Here is a 27,357-nt window from a genome sequence, read left to right on the forward strand (position 1 = left end):
TTTAATATATTTTTGTATTATCCATACTAATGCCATAAAACAAATATGCTACAATGCTGTAATGTTATCACTATCATTTAATACATATGAAATATTTGTTATTTTATAAATAGTTATGTAATTTTAGTGCACATTGTTCAACCAAATGACACATCATAAACAAAGGTATTTTTTCATGAATGCACTGCTGATGCTGATTGGTTTATGATTTGCCATTCATTATTTTTCCTGAACCTGGAAGTGCATTCCTATGAACATATGCACACATTCGGTTAGTTCAGGACTAAAAGGCTGGGGTTTGGTTATAATAAAGCTTAAGCATTGACTACTTATGAATGATTGCCTTTTTGCTTAAGCAACACAAACACATAATATAAAATCTGAAATAAAATGTTACTAAATGTTTTATTCTGGGTTACGTTAATTAAATAAATGGTAAATGGTTGGATGAATGAATATTTAGCCTGTCAAGTTTGATATAGTCAAGATTGACTATATCTATTGACTATCTAGATAAATGCTCTAACGTTGCAGTATGTTGTATATTCAGTTACCCTTCATGTTCAGTGTAGGAGAAAAAATTACCTTTCATGGGGTATTGGTATAATGTAAGCAGTATGGGTAGAGACAGGATCGAGGAGATTTATGCAGCATGAAATGACCGAACATATAAGGAGACAGAGACACTGTTTTGATATTTTTATTATAGACTCATTGTTTGAGCTGTATACTATGGATATAATGTATTTGGGAAACTATATGCAGTTCTCATTTTTAACTGTGGAGGGAAGCCACAAGCAATGGAGCCATGTTCTGAACGGGATTCTCGTTCGAGGAAGCCTCGGCTTTCGGCGCGGTCCTCGTGAGCGCAACCGGCCATCTTGACTTTTCGTAGCCGAGACCGGAGCTCTTTATTAAACTGCGCCTCGGGGACATTATAACATAAAGGATCACATGCCGTTTCTCATTTAGAAATTGTTTCGATAGTGTATTCAGTCTCCGCGCTTTTCCAAAAGCAAACACAGGGCTCACGTTTGAGAGAGGTTCATATACTGGTTCAAACGAGTGGAGGAGCGAAACTTGGATCGGACTAATACTCGTCATGGCGACCGCTACCCCGAGCCGAGAATCAGGCCGTCCTGCGGCCTCCACTCCTCTCTCCCCCACTCGGATATCTCGCTTGCAGGAGAAGCAAGAATTGCAGCATCTAAACGACCGCCTGGCGGTCTATATAGATCGCGTCCGTTCTCTGGAGTTGGAGAATGACCGTCTGATGGTGAAGGTGTCTGAGAAGGAGGAGGTGACTACTCGAGAGGTGAGCCGGACATTGAACGCAAACCATCTGTTCTCTACGTGCAGCTGGTGGCTCCTGCCCCTGCGGGTTGGAGCCGCCGTTCAGTTTCATCCGATCTGACACATCCCAAATTAATTATGCTCAATACTTAAAACTATAGCCGATTGTCGTAACGTTAAACGTGAAATCCCAGGGATTTTTAATAGGGGGTTACTTTTTATTTTTATTTTTTTTACAGTTAGTTACTAATTAATGCTAGGGCCATTGGCGTTTTAATGATCAGTCTGACTCAATGTATATTTTAAAAACTGAACATATTATTAATGTGTACCACCTTGAGCCCTGCGCATGTTTATTGGGGGTCCGGTGTTTGGTTTACACATCCTCCTCTTGGAGGATCGAGCGGGAGATCGCGCGCCAATAGGCTGACGCTGACGTCACTCTGTCACCTTCTTCAAATCGTAAAAGCCCTGCCCTGTTGTGGTTCATGAAGTTCATGTTTACTCAAGGATTTTTTAAAAACACGATTAATACAATTTGGAAACTAAAATACGCAACAATGGATGACCCATAACCCGATTATTTGGTAGGCTTCTGTAATAGAAAATAGGGCTCTTCCACTCAAAAACAAGATTCATACTTCTATTGAATCAGACAACTCCAGCCAATAAGCAGAATACTTTTTATGGGACTGAATACACAATGTTTTTGTAAGACGAAATGGACGATAATATGAAATGGCTTTCAGTGGTGTCATACATATACATTTACATTACATTAAGGGCATTTTGCAGACACTTTTATCCAAAGTGACTTGCGTACATTTGTCAGAAGAGAACCAAAATATATCCCTGTCTGTACAGTAAGGATGTTCATCGTAACAAATGCCAAGATCTTACAATGTGTGCTCTTTATGAGTGTCAGGACGTACAACATCCAATAATTGTGTAAGGGTGTTTTTAGGCAAGTAAGGCTATGCAGAATCCAGGTGAACTCTGAACAAGTGTCATACATGGAATATGGCATATTTCCATTGGCATAGATAAAACCAAATGTTACATTTGTACAACTATGAAGTGTTGCATGTCTGTATTTACTTACAACATAAATACAACCCAATTTATTGATAAGATAAAAATCATTTATTCAATGAAAACATTTGTTGTCTATCCAGGTGAGCGGTCTAAAGGTGTTGTATGAGGCAGAGCTGGCAGATGCTCGCCGTGTTCTTGATGAGACTGCTAGAGAGAGGGCCAGGTTGCAGATCGACTTGGGAAAGGCTCAAGCTGACTTGGAGGAGACCACTCGCAGGTAACACAAAATGTGTAACTCATGGTTTGGTTTCACCATCACCCCTTGTTTTTTGTTCATTTCAATTGTACCCACATAATGTATTTCGTTTTTAGGTATATAAGTGAACCAAAAATGATCTAACCATGGTCTCAATATTGAGCATTGGCTGTTGAGAAAGAAGATTAATTTGATTGCTAATGTTGCAACAGAATGCAGCGGTTTACTTAGCAAAATATAACCATTATATTAAAATCCTATTTAAATTGATCACACCCAACATTTACCCTACTTCACATCTATGAAGTGAAATGAAAACGGTGTTGGGGATAGAACTCATTATCATGTGGGACATAGTCTAGCCTACAATGTTGTGTGTCTTCAATTAGCCTACAGAGACAATTCTTGCTAAGTTTAATTACTTATTGCCCATAGAATAATAAGTAGATAGGAAATAAGCACTCATCTTCCATAGATTCAGTCCAAATCGCAACAAGTAGACCTTCTTGTGTCAACTAAAAGTCTGCGATAAATTCCGCCGATGTACACATATGGAAAGTCAGTTTAACCTGTATCATATACAGTCCTATTGCGTTTCACCCACATTTAGGCGTAGAGTAGAATGTACTGTGGCCGAAATTAATCTAGAGATAGTGCAGATTCATTCTAATTTTTCCTATTAGCCATTGGTCGACTGAAAGAATTTCAGTTAACCAAGATATTATGTCCAAGTTTTAAACGATACTGATCTAAAAAGCAAGACATGCATTTGGGCCTCCATTTCTACCCTACCCTATACTGAATAATGAAACTTTTGTTTTTGCTTTTGGTAGTTTTACCACCTACATATTTCAATGTTCTCTCTTGAAAGAACAGATCTGTCACCAGAGTCGCAGAATGGCATCATAAATCGATCTTATTCTTAGGCCCTGTCCACACGGAAACTATTTTTTTGTGAAAACACAGAAGTGTTTGGGCTGACCGTCCAGACGGATCCGGCATTTTCTGTGCCCAAAAACACACTTTTTGAAACCAGGTCCCATAAGATAAAAACGGCCCAATGCGTTTTCGTGTTAGGATTCGTGTGGACGCCAACTAGGCAAACAATGACGTCATCGCCCCTCCCACCAGACGGGCAACGTTAGAGTTCCGTCAAATTTGTTTTCTTTGATTTGTATTATTTTTGTAGCTTTAATTACAGCCCCTTGTTCAATTGAATTACTAACATTAAAAAGTATTTCTGCTCAATCTACAAATTTAAACAACGGCTTTCTCCTCCTCGACTGTATGTTTCTATACAGCGCAGGCTTGATGCACATGCTCCGCCTCATCTTCTTCTTTTTTTGGTGGAGAACCAGCTCCACACAGTGGCCTTGAATGTGTAGTACGGTGTTTACAGCTAGATGCGTTTTTACAATGAGTCTGTCTTTACGGAGAAATTCCTGAAACGCATCAAAGGAAAAAATATATTTTTCGCCCATGTGGACGTGGCCATAAGGTGGATTTATAGTCCTCCGTAAGGTGCTGTACGCAGACACGGAGAGCCCTCTCCGTCAACGGAGAGCCTGTCGGAGACCCTCTCTGTAGCTCTACGTGCGCATTTAATATTTTTTAGCTATCCGTGAAGGCAACAGAGACGGACTGAGACGGCAAGGGCTGTGATTGGTCCTCTAACAAAATAATTTCCGGAATCACTATTCCCGGTTTGACTTTGCACCTTATTTACTTTGTACATTGTTTACTTTGCACATTAAGGACCAATTAAACACCAAATAAGATTTGAAAAGCTTTCAAAGTTTATTTTCAACACTATTTATATGGTTACTAGTCAGCATATAAGATCGATGGGGTGGCGAATTGCATTGCGTATCCGACATCCCGACGGAGAGCTTCGAATGCTCAAGGGGTCTCCGTAGTTACGGAGTCGGATTACGGATACAGAGTAGTATACGTTGGCCTTTAGTCTTAAGCCCGTAGACTGGATCAAAAGAATGATTTCAAGATTGATTAACCCCATGCAAACCTTCTCTCCCGTATGGTTAACATTTAGGAACAAATGGAAGGTCTTGGAAGGGTTAAAAAAAAAAGATTGTCTCGCACATTGATGGGATCCACAACCAGTGCAGGGGATGCTAGCGAGGTACACTGGACAAAATATGGAGGAAGTGACCCACGGGATTCTCACACACAAGTGGACACTTTTGAGGCTTTATTCAATTGGCTGATTTGTGAGACGAGGGGAAATGGCATGCTGGTTCCAGCACAACAGCCTCTACTGTTTCCCAATGAAATGCTCCTTCAATGTAATGAAGCCAAAAAAGCTTCTTCTCACAAATATCCCTAATAAATGTGTATTTGTTTTGCATGTTATACCAGCCTGAAGAAGAAAGATGGGGACCTGGCTGCAGCTGTTTCCAGGGCCTCAGCTCTTGAAGGCCAGCTGAACCAGAGTGAGGCGGCTCTGGCTACTGCCTTAAGCCAAAATGCTGCTCTCAGTGCAGAACTTGGAGATGTTAAATCCATGCTGGCTAAGGTATGAATAATATCAAGACACAGCTGTCACTTGAACAGGGCAAAATCAAAGATGACATGTTTATGCTGTGTATTATGTCACGTCAATTATTTGTTAAGCTGCTATATAAATATTTGTTTACAGGCTGAAGATGGACATGCCGTTTCCAAGCGGCAGTTGGAGGCTGAAACCCTGATGCGCGTGGATCTGGAAAACCGCTGCCAGTCCCTGTCTGAGGAGCTGGAGTTCCGAAAGAACATGTTTGAGGAGGTAAACCTTTTGGTGACCGTACCGCTTACGTTAAACGTTACTGTACTGTACCGTAATGTTTTTAACGATAGCAAAAACATATATAATTGCACTGGACAGACGGTGTTGCTCCTGATGTTCTCGGTGTGCTACTGACGGGTGGAGCTGGTCAAAATTATACGCATCGCTGTCGTGTTCAGTGCAGCTACTGGCTTAGGAACGGTACTGCCGTCCAAATTCCCACTTTTGGAGAGTGGTCTCGGCCCGCCCCCTCCTCTCCAGATTCAAAGCTCATGCAAGTTGCCAGGTGGAGGACACTGAACCAACACGAGTCATAACACATAGGCCAGAGCAAAATGTTCAGACCCACAACAGACATTTCAAAGGTGCTGGCCGTATCAATGTGATTCATAAGCGTATTCTGACTGGTCATGCTTTAACTTCAATGACCTATATTAAAGTTTGTATGTGCATTTTATACAATGATGTATACAAAGCTCAAAATGATTTAATTTCTTATTGGCTGATAGGAGGATTACTTTTATAGCACATATGCAACAGAATCATTCTCAGGACTGAGCAATCCAGTAGCAATCTATAAGCTAAATGGTAGACAGTATATACATGTATGTATTTATAATAATTGTATCTATAATTTTATGCTTTAATAACCATTTATTTCCTAATTTCTAAGGAGGTGCGCGGGTCTCGGCGTAGGCAAGAGCAGAGAATTGTGGAAGTGGATTCTGGAGTTAGACAGGACTATGAGTTTAAACTGGCACAGGCTTTACAGGTATGTGTTAATGTGTTTGTATTGCATGTTTCAAGGCTCTGAATAGAATGTATTTCTTATTACAACAGCTTTCATTAATAATCACAAACATAGTTGGACATTTGTGCTACCTTCAGTGAGTGTCATGGTATATCAAAAAGGTTCTTGCCTTACTTGTACTTCATGTGTTGCACACAACAGTTTAGCTACACTTTCTTAAGATGTTCAATGTTATATTACAGGTTCTGAATAGGACCTGTTAATCACGTTAATTTTGTTTCTTTATTCAATCTAGGGTAAGGTCAAAACAGACCCAAATGCATGTTTCGCTTTAGGAGCTACAGTAATAGGCTTTCATTTGTAGTTACCATTTTTCATAATGCAAGTGACAATATTATTCAGTTTGTATTTTGTTTGTCCACCAGGACCTTAGAAAGCAGCACGACGAGCAGGTTTCACTGTACAAGGAGGAGCTGGAGCACACCTTCCAGGCCAAGGTAGGAGACTCACTCCTCCATTATGGCTCTCCTACTATATTCCTACCCTAAAAGAATGCCAACAAAATCCTAAAGACATTTCCTCTTTCATTATTGGCGCCGACTAACCGTTCCTAACCTATTTGTTTGCCATCTAGCTGGGTAATGCCTTGGTTTCCTCTGAGATGAATGACAAGGCAATGGGCACAGCCAGGGAGGAAGTGCATGAGGCTCGTACCAGGATAGAGAGCCTTGGATACCAGCTGAGCTCGTTGCAAAAACAGGTACACCCCATGTCACTGCATCGTAAATCAGTCCTTCAAGTATGCATTAGCTATTCGATGTGATGTGGAAGTGTGCTGTGGCCTTTGGTTTGGTACATCAAGTTTGATGACATTTTGACTGTCTGCTTTAAGGCCTCCGCTGCAGAAGAGCGAGCTAGAGAGCTTGAAGAGCTGTTATCTGCAGAGAAGGACAAGCACCGCCGTTCTGTTGAGGGGAAAGAAATGGAAATGAGCGAGCTGAGAGACCGGATGAATGCCCAACTGAATGAGTACCAGGAACTTCTGGATGTCAAGTTGGCTCTTGATATGGAAATCAACGCCTACAGGAAGCTGCTGGAGGGCGAGGAGCATCGGTATGGCCTGTACATGGACACAATTATTATGGATGAATGCAAGAAGCTACCGCAGAACTACAACTGAGAATAGTATACAGGGATTCCCACAGCACTTTGCTAATCAACACATGCCTGCCGCCTTAACTACTACGACCAAAAAATCTACAAAAATATTATACAAAAGTAAAAAATAATCAAAAATTCATTCACTCTCTGTGTATAGATCAGACTGCATGGCAACAGTAAGCATGAAAACAAGCATCCCGCACCCCCCACTTCTTTACATGCATTTAACCCCATATGGGGATCCAAAACTTGATGCTGAACTAGCATAGTACAAAATGTGGGAACCACGGTACTTTTCAGGTACCGGTATACAAAGAACACTAATGTATTTACTAGGGGTGTAAAGATACACAAAAGTCACGATTCGGTACGTACCTTGGTTTTTAAGTCAGGGTTCGGTATGTTTTTCGGTACAGCAGGGTTAAAAGAAACCAAACATACATTTTTTGTATTAAACAGTGGTTTCCTGAACAAACTATGTCAACAATGAAAACAAAAATGTAGGTCAATACTGCTGAAAAAAGTACAATTTACTGAGAAGTAAATTTTGGATTTGATTTATTAAATTGTATCAAACAAATGCCTTACACACATGAAAAGACATCAAATACAATTGAGGATAAAAACACACCAGGACTTATTTCCATTGTTATTTTCCATTATTTCCAACGCAAAACATCAGGACAGGACAAGACACTCAGTGTGATAATCAATAAAAACATTTTTCTTCAATAAAAATATAATGCTTTGATTCGGTACGCACCCGAAATGAAATGTGCATTCAACCGTTAGACCGGTACCGAAAAATGTCAGTACGGAAGGAAGGTACCAGAAGAAGTCTGAAAGAATCAAAGGGGTGAAAACTCACTGAAAATCTGCCACTTTTCGCTTTTTTTTGCTGTAGTCAAATCGAACGTATATGCCTTTTTTTTCAAATGACTTCTTCTTTCAAGTCTTTCAAGCACATTGGGAGTAATGAATCAAATTATTTCCCATAGGCTAAAGCTGTCCCCCAGTCCCTCGGCCCGCGTGACCGTTTCCAGGGTGACTGGCTCCTCAACCCGCAGCACCAAAAGGAAGAGGCTTGAGGTGGAGGAAGGGGCCTTCCTGGAGGAGACGAGTGGCCAACTCCTTGTGTCCGAGGAAGACACGGCCAGCGGCGCAGTGACCATCTTGCCCACTGACATGGACGGGAACGCCGTCACACTGGCCAACGACACTGAACAGGTACACTGAGCACGCGCTAATGTTACAATGGAACTAATTGTAATGTGTTATACTTTAACAAACATGTTTTGCAATACATGTGTAAATCGGTGCATCAAGGTAATGGCCATAGACTCTTTATATATCCTTTAAGAATACAGTAACTTCAATATGAGGAGGAAAGGATGAACGTGGAGTCTAGAAAGAAAACAATGAATCACCTCGCCTTCCTGTTGACGGTAAGACTAACATACTCGCATGCTACTTTATTCACCTAGGATCAGCCTCTCGGCAGCTGGCGCTTGAAAAGGCAGGTGGACGGAGGAGAGGAGGTCACCTACAAGTTCTCTCCAAAGTTTATCCTCAAGGCTGGCCAGTCTGTAACGGTAAGAAGCAAACCATGAGATTCATAAAGCAAATATTACTTGCATAACGAATGCTACTAATACGTCACATTGCAACTAGGGACATTGACCACTTGTCATACGAGCTAGAGAAGTTTGTAGTGGGTGCCAGTAGTGTGTTATTGTTGTGTTATAACTGTTTAGCGCACATTTCCGCGCCAAAGTTATTTAACTGCGAGCAAATGTTGAAGTGTCTGATTTAGTTGAACAGTTTGATACAGTTTGCCAATACAGTCAATTTTGACTGAAATGTTCATCAAATTATACAACAACCAATGAATGCTCATGTATGTCTTCCGTATTCATAGGTCTGGTCCGCAGATGCAGGTGTTGCTCACAGTCCCCCATCTGACCTGCTGTGGAAGAGCCAGGCTTCCTGGGGAACAGGAAATGACATCCTCACCACCTTGGTCAATGCGGATGGAGAGGTATTGTTGTAGGGATTAGCGGAAGACAAATGTTTAGGGAATAGGCGGTATCCTTTTTTCTTCTTTGTAATACCATATCATCGACCAATGTTATTTGGCCTCAAAACGTTTTTTTTTTGTAAATCAATGGGTGATGCCATGATCCATGTTTCTACATTGAATGGTACATTTCTAAGTGATCTTTTTATTTACAAATAACTGCAAATATTTTGTTATATAATTAGGTATTTTATGAATCTCTGAAATTTGTATATGCTAGAACTCTGTGTTTATATTAAGTACAAGCTAGTATGCATCACTGTGTAGACATTGTCAATAGTTAACACTGGCCGGTTGATTACTTCTGCGTTCAGTTTCCCAGCCCAGCTAGAATGTAGAACCAATATGGCCGCTAGGCTAACAAAGCCACGGCAGCTGACATGAAAAAGCTGGTGACATACACCTAACCCTGGACATAATGTAACTTAAACAATTAGGTCCATCTCTTTGGAGAGTATCTCACTCGACTGTGTTCTCTATATAGGAGGTGGCTAAGAGGAGTGTTGCCAAGACTGAGGTAGAGAATGGAGAGGAGGAGGAAGAAGAAGAAGAAGAAGAGGATGAGATGGTTGTGGGAACGGTAAGCAGAAACCTTCTGTCAACTATTCAGAGCATCTGTCAGTAGATAATAATGATAATAGATAGATAATAATCTTTAAATAGACTAGATGTAATTCACAAGGATTTATTTTTTTTTATTTTTTATAAGGTACAGCTAATCTCAAAATTTGCATCTCGGATGAATGGGTTTCAATGGTGAACCTTGAAATATTCATAGACACTGATTTCAATGTTGAAAGATGGCTAATGTCTCCTATTTCATCCAACTAGGGCAAGAAGACATCCTCTAGAGAGTGTACCATTATGTGAGCTTCTCCCTCTTACCAATTTTTACTCCTGGTTTTCACCATAGAGCCACTCGCATATTTTTCTATTTGTCTTGTCATCTAGTTTTTTGTTTTTGTTTTTTAATGGCTACGCAAGACATGGACTCTTTTTTTTTTAAAACGTTTCTACTGTTGTGCCCAGCCATGGACCTGCTTTTGATAATATACACAACTAGTTATCTTTATGATGTTCAGTCATAAAGATGGAGAGAACTATATGCCAACACTGAAGTTGGCATCTGCCTGTGACTTTCGACATTATGTGGTTACCTTAGCAGAATCTAAGGTAGTTGCTTCGGATATTGTTTGTTTTGATGATTGGTGGTTTAAGGGGATCATTTGAAGCTCTCTTGCCGACACATCTTAAATTTGAACTCCCGATATTAATTATTGCTTCTGATTCATTTCTGCATACTGGTAGCGAATAGGTAGGATTTCCCACCATTTTTTTTATTTAGATCAACAATAGTGTTTCAGCAAGAAATCAGAAAATGGTAATAATGTAGTTTCACAGGATAAATGTTGTGTCTCACATTCTAAACCTACCTTCAATGGCGATGGCAGATTGGCTCCCAATGAATGGAATGTCAGTATTCAGCCTGTCTTCAGCCTGTCATTGTTTTTTTTTTTACTAATTTCACTTGAATGTCCTTAAATGCAGCTGGTCATTTCATGCAAAAACCTGCCATGATGGGTTTTCCGTCGGGGGGGGGGGGGGGGAAGAGATATGATGCTATTATGGTTGTATTTCTTAAATTACTTTTCACGTTATTCCTTGAAAATTGCAGTGGTGCTGAAAACTTCTTGACATGACTAGCATCATGTCAAGAAGGGTTGTACTCAATGTGGGAATATTAATGTAATACTTTCAAAATATAATATCACAACTTAGAAAGTTGGACCCAGACATGTCTATAATTGGAGTATTAAAATAGATACTTGGAAAACAATGCCACCGAGAGTATTAATACCATGGCTGGATCACCGTAATGTCATTGCATCTCTTAATGTGTGGACCACAGGTGGCTGTTTAAAGTACGACATTACTTCACTGAGCTAACACTTTAATTCAAAGTGACTTTGACACATACATTAAACCATTCTACACTCCTATAATTCTGAATGATGGTTAAATTGTGTATTGACTAAAAAAAATCAAGCTAGAAGGTTGGTTAATCAAATGTGTTGGATTTTAGGCTATTATTGATTGCGTCCAACACCTCATTCTGTGGAATCCTAGTCTTATCAACTTGTTTTTCAGTATAGTTGCTCATTTTCAGTTTGATGCAAGGAAAGTCAATGCTGTACCTTCTTGGGCAAAATAACATCTTGGTGAAGTTATTTCCACTAGAAATTATGTTGAAATTGGCAAATGGCTAATTAAAGACCTTTTTTAAAAAGTGAGTAAAAGTGTGAATTAAATCGTGAATGTAAAAAATTTGAGTTGCCTCTAAAGCTGCGTTCACACCAAAAGCGAAGCGAATAGTCTACTTGCGTAACTAACCGCAAACCGTTCTAGCACAAGTGATTCAGCATCGAGGGAAGTTCGCGCCAAAGTTAAAATATTTCAACCTGAGCCAACATGCGAATTTGCATCATTTGTGTGAACCGTGTAGTTCGGGCCGCCTGCTTGGTCGTTAACAATATCTATTTGCGTCTTTGCATTGACTTTATATGTATTCACGCCACTTTGCTTTTGGTGTGAACGCACCTTTAGCCCCACCAACACCACCAGTAGCAGGAGAAGTGTGGTGGGCCAGGTAGTTTGGATGCAGTTGGACTATCTGTTGGCACAACTTTGTGTTCAGTAATGGGATCTAATGATGCAATGTATACACTGCTTTTCAGATAATATTGTATCTCCCTGGGAATTGGTTACCATATTGTGTGTATTTCAATGCATTGCTTGTCATAAACATATTTAGGCTTTTTTTTTAATGTAATCCATTTGTTTAGAAATATGGTTAAACTTTTGTATGTGTCTCAGGGTGTTCGTGGGTAATTTGGATGTTCTGGAATAGTGTTTTTCCAGTGTGGCCCAGATAATTGGCATTCTGCATTCAAAGAAAACTAAGAATGCAAATTATGCCTTGGGTTGTGTACCGCTTAAAGCCAGACAATAAACTCATTGAAATAGGAAGTCTTATTGGGAATTTATATTATTCCAGTATACTGATAAGACCAATACACCATTCACACTGTAGACAAATGATCACAGGACCCTGGTGTCTGATATTTAGGTCTGGTCATGCTCTGTGCTTCACCCTTTAAATACGCACTTTGTTAATCCTGTATAGGTTTGCACAGGATTAGTCACCAGGCATCCCTAGCTAAAACTAGTCCACACCCAACAATGTTGGGTGGATAATGTCCAAATTGGGTATCACTACCTTGACACAACACTGAACCATAACACCCAAATCCTAATCACCGTTGAAATGTGTGGGGGGAGGGGGGTGCATGCCAAATGTCTGTTCATTCACCTTGATATAACTTTTTGTATACATAAATGTTTTTAAAATATGTTGTCTCATTTTCTATTTTATCGGATTGATTGTTATTTACAGAATGAGCAATCATGAGTCTTGCAAATCATCAGAATGTATTACTTATGAATAAAGCAAACCATCCTTGATTTTATAAATGGGGTTTACCTTACCAACCCATACATTGCTCAATAGATCTTAGATCATAATAGATCATCTTCCTGTAGCAGTGGTAGAAAAAACACATGCGCCATTGAAACTTGCTGTAAAACTTTATTGGCGTCAGAAAAAATACTTTAGAACATTCAATTCAACATTGAAAACATTCAAACATGGTTATTGTTAGACAGACTGATCAGAAGATGATCTGCTTTTTTGCTTCTTCTGAAGCTTTCTGTGCTGACTATTATTTCAAACATCCAGAAATGTGATAATAGCTTTCAGAAGAGTTGTGAACCCGTAGTCAGGGTTTTGGCCACATGTATGTTAGTGTTCAAGTCAACAAGGAATGTGTGCAGGCGTGTTCTATATACTACTCTGGTCTGCTACAGGTTCATACGCCCTGAATGTCGATAGAGGCCATAGTGCTGAACCATGAACAGTACATCAAACAAAACGGACAACAGTCCCAGGCCGAACTTTGTAGGGTCACCAAATATCAACCCCCACTCATCTAAAAAATGAAAAGCAGTTGGAAATAAATGGGATGCAGCAAAATGATACTAAATCACAAATGTGTATCAAATCAATGACTTTATAAGAGGACGCCTATAGTAATAATAATAGTGTATTATATAATAATATAGTTACCATTATTATACGATTGCAGGAGCATCTGTAGAATGCTGAGCGTTCCCCCCGTGAAGTCTAGCGCCACATTCCCAATGCTCCATCCTACAGTACTCTTCCGTCTGTAATTCATATAAGCCTACAAATAAAAGCAGAAACAATGAAATCGAGAAACAAATTAACATTAATCATTTGATGAGTGTAAATCGTTACCTACCTGTGGTATATATTTTATGAGAGTGATTCCAAGTTTAATGTAAGAGAAATAGTAGAGGTAATCCAGCCAGGTGATGACTTTTGCTACTGCAACAAACAGGCAGACGAGGGCAAATGTCCAGCTGATGAGCAATAGGACCCATGAGATGCGGGAGACAGTTTGACCACCCCTCTTGAAAGAGAGTAAATTGAGGTTAGATTCATTTTTTTTTCCCTTAAATAAGGTAAATTCCTTCCCAAGTACAAGTAATCTTTTCCATTAGTACAGTAGGGTCGTCACACCATTTGAGATCTCAGCTGAAACCGCTAGGGTAAGTAAGTTGTTTCACATCTTGAACATCACTTTCACATCATATCTTGAACATCACAGAGATAACCAAAACAGTCCATGATTCTATTCCGGTGCATTATGTCTACACTAGGCATGGGCAAAATGATTATTTTCCGGCAATCAGTTCTTTCAGTTCCCTTCACTATCACAAATCGTTCGTGTGATTTGTTCGTTCAGTTCGTTCAGTTTGTTAAGTCATATGGTCTGTTACATCATTTGGCAGGGCATCTCAGGTGTCTGGCCTCACCCCTTTGCTTTTAAATATGTGGTACGTCCGCAAATGGAGCCTTTAAAACCACCAGAAGGTCTCAGACGGTGCTCGGGAAAACAGCAAATTTCTGTAGCATTAGCCTACGACGCCGCTCGAGCATTACAGTGGTTTTACGAAGAATAGCCCAAGCTGCCTCAACCACCATGAGAACGTTTTAGACTCAATCAATATAAAGTCGAGGGGAGACGAAGCTCCCCTCGACTTACGTGACCATATTTTTGTTATGTTAAAAAAAAAAGAATCAGTTCTCTTGTTTTGGGAATCAGTTCTCGTCGGTCACCTTCAGGATTCGTTCATTCTGACCGAATCGTTCGCGAATCGCCCATGCCTAGTCTACACATAATGCATTATTCAGAATTATGCAGACGGTAGTCTTGAAACTAATTTTGTGTTTTTTTTATACCTAAAAATAAAAGTTTATTCTAACCTAAGCAGTATTACTGCGTAACTTCCATATCAACAATAAAAATCTAGTAAATCCATGTGTTTACATTAGAAATAATTCATTATGAATTCAGAAATATTTGTTTGGGCTTTCAACGTTTCCCTCATCTGACACATTTTATGCTTAAAAAGTTTGTAATATTTGAAAAACATGCATACCTCATATACCGCAGCTTGACAAACGTAGATCAGGCAAAGTAGGACAGCATGAAGACTAAAAAACACGTCATTTGCATCTACAGGGTTAACTCCATTGGGGTTTGCTTTAATGAACTCCTCCTATAAAACATACAAATGTGAAAAAACACATGAAGGAAGAGACAGGGACTTCATATACTTTTACTATTCATGATGAAACTTCATGTAAGATACAAAGATAACCACTTTGAGGGCGCTTTCAAACCTATAGTTCGATCAAATTTGATTTAAAATATTGCCTGACTGGATTTATTGACAGTTTACATTTATTTATTGACAATTAATGGAAGAGATTCATCATTCAGGTCTAGGCCTACTTAATTTTATTTTATTTCATGATCATAATACTTAAGAATATATAGTTTGTTTCCGTCAACCGCCATTGCTCAATTCAACAATACATTTTGGCACTTTGACCAGCAAAAGCCTTGGACTTTCCTATCGCCAACATGCCTCTGTACTCGGATGTCTCAGGCACGGAGACTGGGAAATGCAGACTGCACCAAACTGCAACAGACAGTGGCTTTATTTGAAACGAGGCTAGCAGCATTAGAAAAATGCAAAGGACTCCTCCAGTATACAGTGCCGATGGGTGAGCTTGCTGAGCTAGCTCAGACAAATACACAACAAGATGATCAAAGCTACACTGTATCCTTTCTGAATCTGGACAAGAGAGTGACAGTTCCAGCTGCCTCTCACTGGCACAGAGTCTGCGCTAAGCCCAAACAACATTCCAAAGTGAATCAACAAGTTCACTCGACGACGCAAATGCTAAGCTTCCCAAAGCTAAAGTAGCATGTATCAGCCGGATTAGCCAATCGCTGAAGTTAACCCTGCCGCTGAAGAACCGCTTCTCACTCAAAGACTCCACACTCCAAGAGTCCACGAACGTGCCTGCCACCCATGCACCCCTGAGCCCCGAGATGGATCCAGATGGACGGTGCGGACAGAGACCGACCATGACCCTGTCGCCAGAGAGGCCAGCTGCGCATGCGTCTGCCACCCGTGCACCCCTGAGCCCCGAGATGTGTCCGGACAGACGGTGCGGACAGAGACGGAACAAGAACAAGTCGCCACGGAGTCGAGCTGTGCATGCATCCGAAATGCATTCGGACGGACGGTGCGGACAGAGACGGAACAAGAACCAGTCGCCACAGAGTTTCACTGAAATATTGGACACACTGGACAAATTACACATTAAGTCATTCATCAGTGGACCCATACCAGCAGTTGACAGGGGAATAAACAGATTCAGTCGTCTACTTGCACTGAATACATGGCTTTCCAGAGTCTGCAATGAAAGAGGAAGGAGCTTTATTGACAATTTCAACTTGTTCTGGGGGCGCAAATATCTTTTCAGAGCAGATGGCCTACACCCAAACAGGTTAGGCTCAAAACTGTTAAGGGACAATCTTCTCTTCTTGCTCTCCCACAAATCTACCCTGCCATGGTCTGACACACAGGCCAGTCAGAGCACAGGTTGAGAAAAAGTGAGACTACAGCCTCCCCCACACATCTACTCTGCCACTATCTGACACACATATAGCAGACAGACCACAGACCTTGAAGAGAGACAACAGCCCGCCCGATACCATCGACACCATGCCTTCCCCCATTGCTGATGCTGGCTTGGCGAGGAACGGCCACGCCCCTCCTCTGCACTCCCCCATCAACGATGACCTCCAGCACTCCCCCATCAATGATGACCTCCATCCCCATCTCTCCCATAGCCACAACAACAACTCCAGCTCCAGTCTCCTCCCTTTATGGTTTTCCAGATGAATTTAAGAAACTGAGAAATGTTTGCATCGCCACATCATGCCCCCCCCCCCTGTACTGATAGTAGTCCTGATTATTACTGAGACAAAAAAGGGTTCAGCCGTAGGCACAGTATAAAGCAAGTTTCGCATAATCTGCTGAACCCAAGGTTGCAACATGGCAACTTTTGCATTCCTGCTGTAACCACTAAGAGAGTAAACAAAGGGAAACGTAAGACACACTGCTAACCTTTCAAATCTCATACCTATTCCCTCCCCTTCACATTTGATGTATGTAGATCTGTAAAAAGAGGTGAAGGGGTTGCTGTTATATAAAAAAAAAATATTTCAGGGGAAACAGATGTTATTTGGTGATTTTCCATTATTTGAATACCTTTGTGCTGTATTGAAATGCTCCCCCAGAGTTCTCCTATTAATTATTTACAGGCAACCCACATACTATGCAAATTTCTTCGATGAATTTACAGAATTATTGTCTAGCATCTCCACAGACTTTGACTGTCTAGTTATAACTGGTGACTTCAATTTTCATACTGATGATTTGAATGACAAGTGTGCAAAACAACTTTTTACCATTTTGGACATATTTGAAATGTCTCAACATGTGAAAGAGGCTACTCATTGCAAGGGGCACACTCTAGACCTGGTTATCACAAAGGGTCTCAATGTTTCAGCTCTCTCTGTGACTGATCCTTCACTGTCGGACCACTTCTGTGTTTTCTTTAATATAGCTTTTATTCCCGACATACAGACAAAATCAAATACTGTCAAAAAACGGTATATCAATAAACATTCTAATGTACTTTTTAAAAAGACCATCTCCTTGCTACCACCTCTCAACCCATGTTCTGCTGATGATCTTGTAGAAAACTTTAATTTGAAAATTTTGAAAGTCATAGATGTCATTGCACCTTATAAGGTTAAAACGATTCCTGGAAAGCAAAAGGCACCCTGGAGAAAAGCTGCTTTTGTAACAGCCCGGAAAAAAGAATGCAGGAAGGTTGAATGCATCTGGCATAAAACAAAACTTCATATTCACCATGACTATAAAGAGAGCCTCCGTGCCTACAATTTAGACTTAAAAAGTGCTAGAGAAACATTTTTCTCCAATATCATTAAAACCAATACTAATAATTCCAAAACCCTATTTGCAACTGTTGACAGACTGACCAAGCCCCCAACACAAATTCCACCTGATCTCCATTCCATGCAGAAATGCAATGAGTTTGCAGCATTTTATACTGATAAAATTGAAGGCATCAGACACGCCATCAATAACTCCACTTCAAACAAAAATATTGTCTTCAAAGCAAAAGTAACGTGGCAATGACATGCTTTAATGTCATAGACTCAAACTGTTGTGGAAACAGCGACACAACTAAAGCCATCCACCTGTTGCCTTGATACTTTACCTACCAACCTCTTTAAGAATGTTTTTTGACTGCCTAGCAAAAGACATATTGCAAATAGTTAACAACTCTCTCCAATCAGGCAATTTTCCAAAAGCCTTAAAAACTGCACTTATTAAACCCCTTTTAAAAAAGCGGAGCCTAGATACCTCTATTATTAACAACTACAGACCAATATCAAATCTACCCTTCATAAGTAAAATCATTGAGAAAGTTGTCCTCCAGCAACTTAATGACTTCCTGGCATCAACTGGTTGCCATGGCACCTTCCAATCAGGATTTCGACCCCTTCACAGCACAGAGACCACCCTTATTAAAGTTGTAAACGACATCCGTCTTAACACAGACTCTGGCAAAATCTCAATACTAATGCTACTAGTCCTTAGTGCTGCATTCGACACTGTAGACCAGGGGTGTCAAACGTACGGCCCGCGGGCCTAATTCGGCCCGGAGTGTAATTTAATCCGGCCCGCCAGATAATATCTAATGTCTATCAGAACTGGCCTGCCGGCATATCGCATTTCAGCGTTAACACGCGTCTCGGCGCAGTAACCCTGGCGCGTCAATTCCGGCAGCCTGTAATCCCGTACTCAATTCCGCCTGCGGACCCTGTTATACAGTAATGTCCCCAATTAATGTAAAGCAATTGGCCTGCCGGCAATCGCATTTCATTACGCGTTGACGCGCGTCTTGGCGCGGTAACCCTGGCGCGTCAACTCCGACAGATCGGAACCTCCCCCGTTAACAACTCCGGCCCACGACTTGTCCAAGACTTCAATTTTGGCCCACAGTACAGTTTGAGTTTGACACCCCTGCTGTAGACCATATAATACTTTTGGACAGATTAGAAAACTTGGTGGGGCTTTCAGGCACAGTCTTACATTGGTTTAGGTCCTACCTACAAAATAGGAACTACTTTTTTTCCATTGGTGACTTTGTATCAGAATCAACAAATGTGACATGTGGAGTCCCACAAGGTTCGATCTTAGGACCCTCTTTATTCAACATGTACATGCTCCCACTAGGGCAAATCATGCAAAATAACAATATTGACCATCATTGCTATGCTGATGACACGCAAATCTATCTATCGCTATCACCAAATGACTATCAGCCCATAGGTCTGTTGTGCCAGTGCTTTGAGACTGGATGTCAAAGACTGGATGTGCCGAAATTTCCTTCAACTAAATGAGGACAAAACCAAGATAATTGTATTTGGTGCTAAAATGGAAAGGCTTAAAGTAACCCAACACCTTCACTCTCTGTCCCTGAAAACCTCAATCAAAGCCAGAAATCTAGGGGTTATCATGGATTCTGATTTACATTTCGACAGTCACATTAAATCAGTTACAAAATCAGCATATTATCACCTTATAAAATGGAGCAAGACCCAAAAAAAACTCAAAGGCAACTACAGCTTGTTCAGAATGCTGCTGCTAGAGTTCTAACAAAGATCAAAAGGGCCAAAATATTTAACTGATATGCTTTCACTACATAAGCCTACTAGACCACTAAGATCTTCTGAGACCAATCTGTTAATTATCCCCAGAGTCAACACGAAACAAGGGAAAGCAGGATTTAGCTACTACGCAACAAATAGCTGGAATAAACTCCCTGAGGATTTAAGACTTTCCCCAACTCTGATAGCTTTTAAAACAAGACTGAAGACTTTTATGTTTGCTTTAGCTTTCTGCTAAATCTACAATGCTTTTTAAAAAATTGCTATCTATTTTTATTTTATTATCTATTATTTTCTTTCTATTGTATGACTATATGTTTATATGTGAAGTACTTTGAGTCTGTCTTGTGTATGAAAAGTGCTATATAAATAAACTTGCCTTGCCTTGCCTAATGTCTGAATTTGTTTACCAAAATCCCTGAAAGCATGTTTGACTAATCAAAACATCCATTCTGTCATCATCCATATGACCAAATAGGTCAGGAATAAGAGCACCCTAAAATATGGATGGCGTTCATAGTAAGACTAACCTTGATGTAAGGCACCCAAAACAACCCGATATTAAAGATGCTGTAGCAGATGAAGCCCGTTAAGTTAAGAGACAGGAAGTCAAAATTCAGACCTATGACACTGAAAAGAGAAGCATGCAGATGTCAGTACAGTAAAAGCACACAAACAAATAAAGTAAGTAGTGCATCAATTTCATGTGCTAGGTTCAGTTCAGTACTCAGTTCAGTATGACATTCTTTAGTCATAAACAATCATATTACAGAAAATGTATATACTTATTTTATAAAATATGCTTATGATTCCATACAGAATAATAAAATAAAACCCCCAAGAAGTATTAACTTAACTATTTTGGGTTTAAATTAACATCCTTTGCAGCATTGCCGGAGCAAAATGAAATCAAGTCAAGACAGTAAAGTTACCTTTTCCTTCTCCAGTTTTCCCAGACTTGTGGGTAGAAAGAGATTGACCAAGCAACAAAGTACAACCATCCTATCACTTGATTCACAATAGACAGGGTGTTGCTGGAGATGACTGCAAAGCGAATCCTTGTTTCAAAGCTAGATAAGCAAGAGAAAATAGGAACAGAGTTATTAACTAAATGATAGAAGAAAGGTCTGCTTGATATTGGTTATTTTCTGATTGTTTCTTACTTTGCATTAGACCAATATATATAATTTGCCCTGCATTCTTTGTATTACATTCTTAACTCTTCCATTTCACATGTTAAATGATTGTCACTTCACTACACTAACTGATTCTGCAAAACTGTAACCCATTGTTCCCCATTGTGTCTTCCTAGTCACCATACCTACCTTCTAATTTCTGAGCTGTTACTCAGAAGATAAACGGTCACCTGACCAATAGTGTGGGCTTTCACCTCAAAAATGACAGAGGTGTTCCCTGGTTGTAACAAAACCTATAAAGAGAACCAATGATCAGACAGCAACACAATCTCTTCAACATCTCAAACACTGAATGAGATCATTCACCAAGCAAGTAAATCTGATGTTTCTCTGTTGGAAATAACCTGCACATCACTTTTCCATTCAGCCAGCAGCATTTTTAGGTTATTCAATTGGTTATGCCGTTGCAGGCACGCATCAATCGCTGTTACCTGCTGAGGCCATGTAATAATTGTTGAGTAGTTATACTTGGAGCTGTAGGTCACATTAAATTGGATATCTGCAGACTGGTTGACCGGGGAGCTGAGAAGACAGAAATTGTATATTAAGAGAAGAACAACACTTCACTAATCCCCTTAGGGATCATTAAATCAACAGAAATATTTGAATTGCTCTATCTAAATTCCTGTTTGTGAATTTTGATTGTACCTACAAAAAAAAGGTAGACTTCCAGGGGTTGGCAGATAGCTACCGACCACCAGAGGTCTGTCCCAAATCTATTCAAGTATTACATTTTGGTAGTTATGTGCTGTAGTTACCTGGATGAGATTGTGACAGTTGCTGAAGAATTCTGCTCTAGGTCAACAACATCAGGAGCAATCAGTGAAACAGTGGAGCCTTGAAGACAGGGGTAGGAAATGGCAAACAATTATCTCCCAATATTAATCCAACTGCCTGGACACCCATTTATTAATTTGATAATTTAAATGTAATGCAGGAGTGGCCCCGCAAATGTCATGAAGACTAAAACCATGCCATTATTTTCGTTCCAACTAATTACTGCAAAAGCTGTAACTGGCGAGTCACTTGCCTGATGAATTGTGTACCATCAAAGAAGACACCACCAGCGCTAACAGCAAAAGCGCCGGCCTGCTTGTAGTCATGTTTTTACAGCTGTCAGCACTCTGACTCAGCTCACATGACCAGATGAGCACACTCTTTCTGAGATGAGTGAGCAAGGCCGCATACAGCCTAGTAAGGAAATACACTTTGAATGTTCAGGTTAGCCTGTGATTAGAATTGTACAGATTACAATATATATAAATATTATGTATCAGTTTAATTATAATACATTTTATAGACAAAGCATCTTACGTGGTACATGGTCAGATATAACCTAGCAGTTGCGGATCTAGGGGATGGCGAGGGGTGTCCGGGGCCACCCTAGACTGGGGACACCCGTATTTGAATTTTTGTGGATTTTCTTTTTTTTTTTCATAATTTTGCAGAGACATTTATGTCTGTCCACATCTGGTGAACAGATGCCCTCTCCTGGAATTAGTCTATAGCCTACTTTGACTTGAAGGAGTGTCACGACACTATATGCTTGACATCTGTGATATTAACAGTCCTCTTATTTCTGAATAATTTGTTTAATAGCCTACACAAAATGACAAACTATTTCAAGTCGATAACTGAAGTTTAATTTTGAAGCTTGAAATATCAAGACAGTCAGCCATTATCCATTCAGCCTACTGACTACACCCTAGTCTGACTGCACTGATGGCTGAAAGTTGTTGCTAGGTGAACTCAGAAATTCTCAGGCCAATGCAGCATGCATCTTGTCGTTCTCGACATACTTGCCTGCAATTTTTTACTCAGTAACTTGTGTGGTTGAATATGTAATTAAGTACAATACTTCAACCAAAACTTACTTAAGTAAAAGTAAAAGTACAGTTTTTACTAACTATTGAAAAAATACAAAATACCAAAAAAATCTACTCAATACATTTCCTTGAGTTACATAAATGAAAAATTACATACATTTACATAAATGTAATTAGTTACTTTCCACCTTTGCAAACCACAATAATCTCAGAATACGGCTGTTGTAAGATGAATCTATGGCATGTTAATGTGATTTGTATACCTTAGAGGCAAGGATTCAAAAGTTAAAAAAAAATGAATGTTTTTGCAATTGTGTAATTTATTTTCTGATAAATGCACTCCATTTTGACTTTTTACTTTTACAGTGTTGGATCAGAAGGTCAAGTTAGTGTTTTTCAGGTCTTAACAGACCTGAAAAGCTGAGACCAACCTGCACTTGTTGTCTTAGAATCTGAGTTTAATCTATTCACACGAGGCCTTTAGAAATGTGACATTTAAAATGAGTCAGAAATTAAAGTCTCTGAGTCTCTGATGATGTTTTTTGATAAGAAAAAAAACTCATAGGTAACTGCAAGAAATTGATAAAGTAAAATTCTGTCTGAATTAATATTATGATGTAGAGTTACAGCTTGTACATGCTTTAAATATTCCCTACATTTCAAGATGCCTTATATCATATTTAGATTTATGTGCCACCCCAAAATGATCTCTGGTCTCACCCTGGCCACCCCACTGAAAATGTTCTAGCTCCACCACTGTAACCTAGTTGTCTGAAGGACAACCTTACACAGACCTTACACAGTAATGTTGTTGTGAAAATTAAAACAGAATGGAATGCAAATGATAGAAGCTATGTGATTAGGATAGGGTGACGGTGACCAGACGTCCCGGTTTTACCGGGACAGTCCCGATTTTACCGGGACAGTCCCGATTTTCGGTTGCGTGTCCCGAGTCCAGCCTGTTGCGACGCTAAATTGTCCCGGTTTCCACCAAACACTATGAAATGTCCCCTTTTGTCCGCGATTACATAGCCAACGTGGTCTTATTCGATCATTAACTAAAAACCACATAGAATGATTAAAGCATCCAGCATATGATTTCAACAATGTGTAAGGGCATACCGTTACGCAACAGTGATTATCGCACAGTGGAATGCAGCGCTCGTCCACCCAGCGGACGAGCGCTCGGCGGAGATGTTCGCGCATTTCAGAAGAATACAATGATCATGAACAAACACTTGGACTGAGGAGTGGAACCGCATGACCGTCCCCACCTTACAGGCGTTGCTTTTTACACGGGCCAAATTGATGACACCTGTCCGAAATTCCACAGCAGCAGGCTGTCAGCAAACAAATCTATTTTGGAGCAAATTCACTCCTCAAACAAATGTGTAGGCTAATTTGAAGAGCATTTGTCTCTGTGTTGATGACATGTTTTCGGAGCTCTATTTAAAAACGTTCTGAAGCTTCAGGCTTATTCATAAAGATATAGAAATAAAGTAGACTACCACACGAAACTCATTTAATGTATTTTCATATTTTCTCATAAATGTGTAAATAGGCCTACCAAAAAACATCCATGATTTTTTTCCCCATTAGTCTTTGTTGTGAGCAGAAGTCCTATAGGACAGTGATCATGATTTGTCTCAATATCAGAATCACATCCATAGGACAAATAGCAATGGTTGAATGCCATAAAGTAGGTCTGTATAATATGCAGTGTAAGCTTGTCCAGGCCCTGCAAGTCAGGATGTAGGCTATGAATCTGAATGAATTTTTAGGTAGGTTAGTGGCCATCCCCAAAATGCACCAGAATGCGGGAAATCACATCTACCAAATCAAAATCTTCGGGGGATGACCCCCAGACCCCCCCGTCCCTGACTGCGCCCTACCAACTAATTTAATCACCAGCCGCCACGTTGAAATTGAGCTTAATATCGGCGTCTATGACCTCACATGCACGCGCACTGCGGTCACGCGCAAAGTGTCCCGGTTTTAGTTTCAGGAAATCTGGTCACCCTAGATTAGGATGAATGCCTGGTCTTGTTGGAATTTAAATGGCATAGTCCATATGTTAAGAATAACTGGTGTTGAGAGGAGAAACCTCGCCGCTGTGTGGTTAAAAGACTCACGGTCACACAGACAGATTGATAAAACTTTGTCATCCCATCTCTGACCTGTGCCCCAAACATCACCGGATCTAGGAGCAAAGTGTATTTAAAACGACTGGAACTGTAGATTTGACACACGATTCGATGTAAAGGGTTTAAGAAGCATAGTGTGATATCGATTATATTGATGTCGTAGCCTATTCACATTCCTAAATATATCACCGATTGGCAGGCGATCGTTTAGCCCCGACTCTGGGAAGTTTCTGATAGTCCACGTTAAGTCCACATTCTCTTGAGTAATACACCAAACACTCAGCCATGAAAATCCAGACGTTACATCCAATGACTTATTTGCTGTTATTATTCACTATGTTTTGGCCAGACTGCCTTCTTTTACTTTGCTGAACGTTTATCTTAAATTGTTTCCTATCTTGCCAAGATTAGCAATAGTAGGCCTATAGTCGCCGTGTGTTTACTATTCCTTTTTTTTTTTTAGTTTTGCAATTTACCTCTCGGTTTCGCCAAACAGCACAGTTACTCACAACCCGATCCGTAACGCCTGTCCGCTCCGTACTGCACAGATGGGTCGGTCGCGAACGATTCGGTTCAAAGAGCCGGCTCTTTTAAGTGAACGAGGGGAGTCGGCTTCCGACCGCGAACCGTTTTCTTTTTTAAAATAGAAAGTTTGCCGAGTCAGAATGATATGTAGCAAGGTCTCCGCGCTACGGGTGCTCCGTGCATGCTATGCATGTGTGCCGTGACACGTCGTGCATGCAGGGCCGTCCCTAGGGCAGTGCGAACCGTGCGACCGCACAGGGCCTCGGTCATTGGGCCTCGGTCGCGGTCATTGGGCCTCGTGCCTGGCCAATAGTGCTGCAGAGATTTAGGCATGTCAAATCTAAGACTGTTCTTTATCCAAAATATTTAAAAAATAAAGTAGCTGTAGCCTATTAGATTTAATTGTAGACATTGTATTTTGAATGAAAATTATTATTTTTTAAAATATATATTTGTAGACTAATATGTCATTATGTCGTTATGTCGCTATCCACATTTTGCCGCCACTTGATCACTGTGAAGAAGAAGCGAAATGGCACCAGTGCAAGAATGAGACCGCTTTTGCAAGTTTCAGTCAGGTGCTGACAAAAAGAAGAAGAGTTTAACAAGTCGCTGCATGGCTCCTTAGATAAGTTTCTAAATAATTTGCCTGTGGTGGTCGATGATACGGTAGCTGAGCAGCAGGCACACTGCAGTGATGTTGACATGATTCCAAAGGACGCAGATATTGCTCTGAAAACACTTTGTTTCCTCAAGAGAATAGAGGGCACCTTTCCTAATTGTGAAGTCGCTCTTAGGCTTGTATTGATGGTACTGGTGACCATTGCATCAGGTGAGCGGAGCTTTTCTAAACGGTCATTATTGAAAATTATTACACGGCTCTTCCCAATGCTGTGGAACGCTCCGTTCACTTGCATGGGCCTTCCCGACTTCCGGTGGTGAATTATTTTTCAATAATGACTGTTGCTAAGCATATAATGACCGCTGTCAAGGAAAGTGGAGTGATTCACGTCTTTTGTATCACTCCGCAAGTAGTCCGGTAACTTATCAATCCTAGCGGATTCGGTTGCCAAGCGACGTCTTTGGCAGACTATTTCTCTGCTGATCAACACTACGAATGGTAATTGTAAAAAGACGCACCGTGTGAAGTTATTTTTTCGTTTTGACAAGTAACCGTGTAATAAGCGGGATAATGTATAGAACGTCGCCGGTCATTATCTTAAATAAGCCCCTTCAGGGCAAAGTAAGGCACCTCTGCTTCGCGTCGGTGTCCGGTTCGCCCTGTCAGGGCTATATTTAGATTTATGTGCCACCCCAAAATGATCTCTGGTCTCACCCTGGCCACCCCACTGAAAATGTTCTAGCTCCACTACTGGTTGAATCTACAAAGGTCATGATAAATGTACAAGAAGCAGTCTATGTTGTACACATCTCTGGCATATATGATGATGGGTGTTTTTTTAAGGGTGCTGCAGCTAAAAAAAAAAAGTAGTACAGCTTGATAGTTGATGGGTATTCAACTATTGAGGCAATACAAGCGTACACTGGGGAAATGCCAACACTGAAAAGTTGGAAGATGAGAAGTATTGAAGACTGTAAGACCAGTGGTGTGTTTGTGTTAAGTTCCAACACATGCAGGTTCACGGTAATAAGAGGGCTGACACAGTAGCTAGGAGTGCAGGGGAAACAGAGGACATAAATGCCAGTGGGATGCAGGAACATGAAAAAAAATCCCAACAGCAAAAGGAGTGGTCAATGGGCAGCAGTGGGACGAGAGTAGCAAGTGGAGACATTGTTATAGGAAATCTGTTAGAGAGGGGCTGAGGAGATGTAGGAGAGAGGAGGTATAGGGGCAGGGTAATACAACACAGATTAAATGCATCACCTTCCTTAGTTGGTACCAGACAGAAAACTATAGAACATGCATAAATGCACTGTAGGAAACATGATATAGAGATGGAAAGACTGTTAGAGGTGGATTTGGAGTTGTATTGGAAAATAGGGTGAATGAAGTTTTGGGGGGTGATAAGGGGTGCCATTTTC

General features: G+C 40.4%; 2 protein-coding genes across 3 annotated transcripts; one reads left to right on the forward strand and one right to left on the reverse strand.

Annotated features, from left to right (window-relative positions):
* Positions 1 to 881: 881 nt before the first annotated feature.
* Positions 882 to 11,642, forward strand: lmnb2 (lamin B2). The gene is made up of 13 exons (XM_084472795.1): positions 882 to 1,315; positions 2,469 to 2,605; positions 4,961 to 5,117; positions 5,241 to 5,366; positions 6,040 to 6,138; positions 6,543 to 6,614; positions 6,752 to 6,877; positions 7,010 to 7,230; positions 8,277 to 8,505; positions 8,763 to 8,870; positions 9,197 to 9,316; positions 9,840 to 9,935; positions 10,187 to 11,642. Exons 1-13 carry the CDS (start codon positions 1,103 to 1,105, stop codon positions 10,223 to 10,225), a joined length of 1,743 nt encoding a protein of 580 aa, XP_084328921.1. The 5' UTR covers positions 882 to 1,102; the 3' UTR covers positions 10,226 to 11,642.
* Positions 11,643 to 12,981: 1,339 nt separating this feature from the next.
* On the reverse strand, positions 12,982 to 25,532 carry LOC311352820 (cystinosin-like). Of its 2 annotated transcripts, none has more exons than XM_084472633.1 (11): positions 25,266 to 25,532; positions 21,850 to 22,010; positions 21,578 to 21,656; positions 21,251 to 21,341; positions 20,949 to 21,052; positions 20,556 to 20,693; positions 20,154 to 20,253; positions 14,939 to 15,058; positions 13,735 to 13,905; positions 13,539 to 13,656; positions 12,982 to 13,401 (listed from the first exon to the last, which is right to left on the reverse strand). In XM_084472633.1, the coding sequence occupies exons 2-11, from the start codon at positions 21,920 to 21,922 to the stop codon at positions 13,274 to 13,276; spliced, it is 1,122 nt and encodes a 373-aa protein (XP_084328759.1). In that variant the 5' UTR covers positions 21,923 to 22,010; positions 25,266 to 25,532; the 3' UTR covers positions 12,982 to 13,273. The 2 variants fall into 2 exon arrangements, with proteins under 2 accessions (XP_084328759.1, XP_084328760.1); XM_084472634.1 differs by having other exon boundaries at positions 21,850 to 22,026.
* Between the last annotated feature and the right edge of the window lie 1,825 nt (positions 25,533 to 27,357).

Source organism: Micromesistius poutassou (genome assembly GCF_964030765.1).
Source record: "Micromesistius poutassou genome assembly, chromosome: 9".
Taxonomy (NCBI): Eukaryota; Metazoa; Chordata; class Actinopteri; order Gadiformes; family Gadidae; genus Micromesistius; species Micromesistius poutassou.

What these genes read in the sequence shown, in the direction of transcription:
- LOC311352820 (XM_084472633.1), bottom strand. Translation starts at nt 21,922, where the DNA reads ATGACTACAAGCAGGCCGGCGCTTTTGCTGTTAGCGCTGGTGGTGTCT. An exon ending in TTTGGGTGCCTTACATCAAG is followed by an intron (nt 15,059 to 20,153) that starts GTTAGTCTTACT and finishes TATGTTTTATAG; the next exon opens with GAGGAGTTCATTAAAGCAAA. An exon ending in TCATAAAATATATACCACAG is followed by an intron (nt 13,657 to 13,734) that starts GTAGGTAACGAT and finishes TTTTATTTGTAG; the next exon opens with GCTTATATGAATTACAGACG.
- lmnb2 (XM_084472795.1), top strand. Translation starts at nt 1,103, where the DNA reads ATGGCGACCGCTACCCCGAGCCGAGAATCAGGCCGTCCTGCGGCCTCC. An exon ending in AGCACACCTTCCAGGCCAAG is followed by an intron (nt 6,615 to 6,751) that starts GTAGGAGACTCA and finishes TTTGCCATCTAG; the next exon opens with CTGGGTAATGCCTTGGTTTC. An exon ending in TGGTCAATGCGGATGGAGAG is followed by an intron (nt 9,317 to 9,839) that starts GTATTGTTGTAG and finishes TTCTCTATATAG; the next exon opens with GAGGTGGCTAAGAGGAGTGT.